The sequence below is a fragment of the Leptosomus discolor genome, chromosome 1, assembly GCF_034619465.1.
Source record: "Leptosomus discolor isolate bLepDis1 chromosome 1, bLepDis1.hap2, whole genome shotgun sequence".
Lineage (NCBI taxonomy): Eukaryota > Metazoa > Chordata > Aves > Leptosomiformes > Leptosomidae > Leptosomus > Leptosomus discolor.
Window position 1 is genome coordinate 147,639,025 of NC_141391.1, and position 6,000 is coordinate 147,645,024.

At 40.1% G+C, this 6,000-nt stretch overlaps 1 protein-coding gene across 1 annotated transcript in view; it reads right to left on the reverse strand.

Annotated features, from left to right (window-relative positions):
* PIK3C2G (phosphatidylinositol-4-phosphate 3-kinase catalytic subunit type 2 gamma) overlaps window positions 1-5,795 on the reverse strand; it is a 205,741-nt gene extending 199,946 nt beyond the window's left edge. The window contains exons 1-2 of the mRNA XM_086466907.1: window positions 5,136-5,795; window positions 428-510 (exon numbers count right to left, since the gene is read on the reverse strand). Coding sequence (XP_086323033.1) covers window positions 428-510; window positions 5,136-5,795 — 743 coding nt within the window. The remainder of the gene's footprint in view (window positions 1-427; window positions 511-5,135) is intronic.
* Window positions 5,796-6,000: the final 205 nt, after the last annotated feature.

Consider the following 6,000-nt stretch of genomic DNA (forward strand, 5'->3'; position numbering starts at 1 on the left):
AGCAGGGCTTCAGCACACATGGTGGCTGCTCAGGAAGACAAACAGCGTTATAACAAATGCTCCCCTTTCTCCTCCTTTCTCTTAGGTTTTACTGCTGAGCAGACATCATGTGGTATGGAACATCCCTTTGGTCAGTTTGGGCCAGGTGTCCTGGCTATGGCCCCTCCCAAGATCTTGTCCACGCCCAGCCTGCTGGTGAGGGGGGAACACCTGAGAGACAGCCTTGGTGCTGTGCTCAGCAGTAGCTAGAACACTAGTGTTATCAACACCTTTCTAGCTGCCACTAGAAAGTACGGCACTATGAGGGCCACTATGAGGAAAATTAACTCCATCTCAGCTGGACCAAATGCACAGGAATAACCAATCCAATTAATATAAATAAGTGAACTATCACAGTTGTCTGAATGAAGTTTTTTTCGTTACTTACTTCTCCACTGCATTGCAAAAAGCGACTGTGTTTTCATTGCTTCCTTGATGTGCTTCAACCAGCTGGATAGACCAACCCATAGCCTAAAAATACCAAAAAGACACCAGAAGAAACAGAGCTTGGTTATTTAGGTAGCAGAAGAAGCAGAAGGCTAACCTCGTATTTGGTTCAATGAGAACTAACTTGCATACCTTCTCATCCCCCCCGCCCCCCGACCTGACAGAGCTCCAAATAAGCACCAATAATCCCATTTTGACAGTACTCTAAATGCTTTCAGAGAAAAAACACAAAGTCACAAAGCATTAGCTACCCTGGATTTAACAATTATTTTTTTCCCCTCCATGCAGATTATTAAGGAATTCCAGACAAAGCTTTCAAAATTTACCTAGTGTCAGAGCACAGATAACTCCACATGCAGAAGATGTATGCTTAGTTTACAAAAGGGAGGGGGGACAAAATGAAGCTTATGCTGCAGTGAGTTTTAATCCTTATTTTCTCTCTTTCTGCCCTGGAAGGAAGCTCAGGATCCATTCAAACTCCATAAACTTGCCAGGTAAGTCCCTAAGACAGACAAGAGGAAGCCAGCGCATTCTGTTTGAACATGAAAAATCCCCAGATACTCTCTCTAAACTTGGAGAGCACAGGTCTGAGACACTATTTTGGGTCAAAGCACCCCCTTGTCTGTTTTCCAAAGTACCCTTCAGCCAGAACATTCCCTGCAGGAACGAGCTTAACACTATTATATCTGCAAGCCCATTCTACTGCGGTACATACAGACATACACAAGGCTCAACTGAGACACCAACATTCAAACCCTGTCAGAAGGAGAAGCAACTAATAACATGTCACAGAAGCAGTGGTGAAAGGTGTATTTTATCATTCTAATAACCTAGATAATATTATAGTAATAATATAGAAAAGTAATAATACAAAAAATAAATATATATAAAATAAAAAAGTAATAATATAAAAAAGGCTCCTTTCCCACCTGCAGCTCTGCCATTGCAGAGTAGGCACAGTGCCCTGGAAAAAGAGAGAGGGGGTAAACAAAAACCTAGGAAAATTAGGCCATAGGTAAGAAAAAGTGAGGCTGGGGCATGACATTGAATGGGACTGAACATATTAAAAGAGCAAAACTGAAACTGGGAACTGAGGAAGGAGTAACAGAGAGGAATTAAGCAAGCAGAGCACCAAGACTGGGAAAGGATGATTGGCCATGAGGACATGGGTATGGATCATCAAGTTCATGGCTTGAAGAAGAATGCGATTAAACAATTACTAAAGTATGGCAAAAAGGAGCTTGACAGACAAAGCTGGAATCCACACCCTATCCTGCAGGAGACAGAAGTAACATAGGAGCCCTCTGCCTCTCTGTACCTTTGCTGACAGCATTTCTGAGTGAAGTCTAATGGCAAACAAGAATCCTGAGTAGACTAGTAATAGTCTACACAGAGAGAATTAATATATCATTGCTAACTAACCAAAATTCATTCTGGTGGCAGAGGTGTACGTAATAGATATATAGTTCCAACTCCATTGATGAATCATGCGGATGAGAGTTTTAGTTTTGTCATTTCTCTTTTCAGATGTCCAGAAACTTTACTTTCTTCTCATTGCATATAAAGGTAAAGTATTAATTATACAATCACACATTATTTTCCAATAGGACTTCAGTCTCCACTCATCGCAAATACCTGAAAGTATGAAGTGAATGAGACAGAAAATTGCGTATGGAGAGAACAGATGACAACAGAGATAAAGGAATAGAGCACACCCCTGGACCACTGGGATCTATCTTTCCCATCCACAGATTTCTCACATGATGCTAATCAAGTCACCAGAACCAACACAAACATAAACACTAGCCACGTATTTCTCATTTCTGGAGCACCCAAACTGAAATAATGAAGTTTGGTCTGATGATTTGGCTTAGGTGAAGAAGTGAGTCTTGCTAGTTGTTCTGAAAACGTTAGATTCTAAATATTGTAGATGGAGCAGACAAATCCATTGGGTACTTTTTAGTTGTGTTTCAGTTTCCTTTCTAATATGCAGAAAAGAAAATCTCTTTTCATAAGGATGTTATGAAGACAGTTTGTTTAGTATTTTTGAACATCTGACTTGGTGATGACAAGAGCAGAGAAAATTAACGTGTCCTTTATTACACTGGACATATTTTTATTAGCGTGCATTAAATAAAGCCTAGGGCTATACAACTGCATCCAAGAGCTAAGGATCAGAATGACAGTATGATTTCAGCACTGTGAATATTTCATCTTGTGTACCTATGACCTATCTCAATGCTAATCTCCACGTTTCTGCACACTTTCCATTTCACTCTGTCTGCAGTCTTGGTTCTTATCTCCTACTACTCAGACCCATCATTTACTCACCTTGGACCTCACCAATCCAATCTGTGCTCGTTCTCTTTCTTTTGCCATGGTGCTCCACTTTTCCAACTGTTCTAACAGTCTTACTTGGCATCAGCCCTGTCACCCTGCAGCCCTTCTTACCTTTTCCAAAACTCCCAGCCCAGTAGCAATGAGTTACTTCTTCAGAGTTATTTTTTTTAACCTTCCCTCTCTTAACTTTCTTTCACTCCTATTTTCCCTTTCTTAACATCTCAAAGTTCAGTTGCCAGTCCCTTGCCTTGCCTGTCTTTCTACCCTGACATAGCTGTTTCTCCCTGAAGGAACTCCTGTGACCACGTTGATATTTCTGCTACAAATCAATTCTCTCCTCTCTCTCCCATTTCTTCCTGTTCTAGTCAAACAGCTCAAATGCTTCCCTGACTTAATCAAATCCTCCCACACATTTGATTGTAGTTGCCCTTGACTCACTCTTCTCTTCCCTCCCCTATAATTCTCTCCTCTGTCACAGAAGCGTTTGTGCCTGTTCTTATATGCCTGCTTCCTCTAGCAACTCTTCTTTCCATATCACAATTTAATCTCCTCCTGCTTGTTTGTGTCCCACTATTTTCTACTTTTCTTATGAGAAGGCTTGTTCTTTTCATCATGATGTCAGCATGGTTGAGTTTTCCTATCATAAGCAAAAAGAAACAATAGCCTTTTGTCTCTCTACTTATTCATCCCTTCCCCTTTTGTATTCATTACTGAACTTCTAAAATGTGGTGCCCAGGATTAGTCTTTAAGAGTTCTTGTCCTCAGATATATTCCCCACCCCCCCATCTGTCTGGGTCTGCATATGTTTACTTCTATAGTTCTCCCTATTCACAGACATAGAAACAAGTCAGTCAAGTATCTCTTCCCCTTTGCTTTATGATACTGTGATCTCTGGGAGCTAAAAGCAGAAGGTGAACCTAAACTGTCTTTCAATATTCTCAGTGCAGAGGTATCCTGTAGGCTATTTCAGGATTCCTATGATTCAGAATGCTAACAAGGACTAGACAAAAGGGAGGATTTATCATTTTTTTTTTCCTTCTCTATGTCAGGATTTTGAAAGAAACAAAACGAGGAGAGATATAATATCAGAGAGAGTCATGGGAGTCCCATAAGACATTGTTATTAAAAACAGCAAAACCACAAATGGAACTATGAACACTTGATGGAAGGAGGAAAAACAAGATAAAGTATTTGCTTCAAAAAGACAGTGAAAGACAGCATGTGTCACAGGATCCAGCTTCCACAGTTATAGTAGATACGTCTATTTGGAGAAAATAATTATACATGCACACATAAGTGCATGCAGAACATGGTGAAGGCAGGACACAGTACGTTCCATCTCTCAGGATCAGGATATGTCAGCCAAAATAGACATAGAGACAATAATCTGGATCAACAGAAAAAAAGATTCAGCATAATGCCTTGTTATTTTGAATTTCAGGTTTCATATCAGACCATTTGTTATCTTATTTCTTTCAAACACAACTTATTCTGTATTTCTGTATTTAACCCCCTGTGGTAGGTTTATGGCTCAATAAGACATAAAATGAGCCTAACTGGAGCATTCTAGACCATAATCTAGATTCTATTCTGGTGTAACATGGCAAGTTTCCATTAGAGTCAAAGGAGATAACTTCATTTTATACTAGGTGAGGAACTGGCCCTATTACTTTAAAACATAGTCCTTCTTTAATAGCTAGGTTGCAGAAATGCATTGACATTTTAAGTATAAGTTGGTTAAAACATGAAACAGGTAGGACATAGATTCTGCCAGTATAAAATCCTCATTAGCTAGCCGGAGTAGGCACCTTCCCTTCAAAAGTAATTTTTTATGGTCTGCTGGGTTCTCTTCTGATATTAGAATCAAAGGAAGAGGATGCTCAGAGGTTTTCATACTGTATAAAAATCTCTTAACTATTCATGTACCGTCTGTTTGAGGGCATCCTCCTTGTAAAGATACAAAGTGGGAAATTCTGACTGCCAAAAAAATCAAGTTACACAATTATTGGAAAATATACCTGACACTTCCCTGCACCTCTGTCTTTGGAAGTAAAGACCAAATAAGAAGTGAATAAGAAGTCTCAGATGCTTTTGGTCAGCTGAATCATAAGACATGTGTCAAAAGCTCTCTACAGCAGCAAAAGCTTTTGCTTCCCCCAAGACATAAATGTTTTATTTTTCATCAGGTCTCTAAATCAAGTGCTTCTAATCCATGTTGCATCAGTATGAGTGAGTGAATACACAAAGTACAAGGACACAAACAAGAATCAAGAACTTAAAGCGCTGTTAATATGAGAAAATTTAAATACCTCTCTGTCATGTCCAAAGCTTGTGGGCCACATAGGTCCTATGTCGCATCTTCTGGAAGTGTTGGTTAAACAAGCTGCCCCATTTCCACTTTGACCTCTCGCTTCTTGTCCAAATGGATAGTTGTCTAAGAAAACAGGACATTGAGCATCTACATTGTCAAAGCCTATCTGAAAATTCAGATTTGTGTTGCCTCTTTCCACGTTTGACTCAAACACACTTGTGACTGGACTTAGAGTATTCTCTCCATAGAATTCTCTCTCTTGACTGTAGGGGTAGGGATCCACCAGAGAGAAGTTTCTGTAATCGGATAGTAAAGAAGATCTGAAGCCAACCATTGGTGACACTGTGCCTTGCTGCCAGTGAGAGATAGGATTCCCAGGGCAAAGTTCACCATAAGGAACTAGAGGCTGACCACAAAACTGCTGGTCAGGCACGTTCAGACCAAAGACATCCGATGGGAAAAAAATTTCTTCATGATGATGTGAATGTGACGAACCATAAAAAAAAAACTCATTGCTGACTTCATCAACTATTCGATCGAATCCTAGACGGACCTCTCCAGCAGAACCAGAATGGTACATTGGGCAAGATGCTTGGTCCCCAGCCTGTCCTTCACAAAATTCACTGTGTGAGAAAGGCGCCCTCCCAAAGTATGCCATGGCTGGTTCTTCTCTTCGGTCTTATTAATGCTCAGATAAGTCTTACAATAGTTCCAAGGTCAAGAACGTAATGTCCAGAACTGGAGCTACATATGCACTGAAATGAAGAACAGAATAAAAGTCAAACCCCAAAATATCTAGGATAATGAAAGCAGTACACTTCTTCGCTCCTTTTTTGCTTTAGACCTTTGTCCACAGGGTGAAA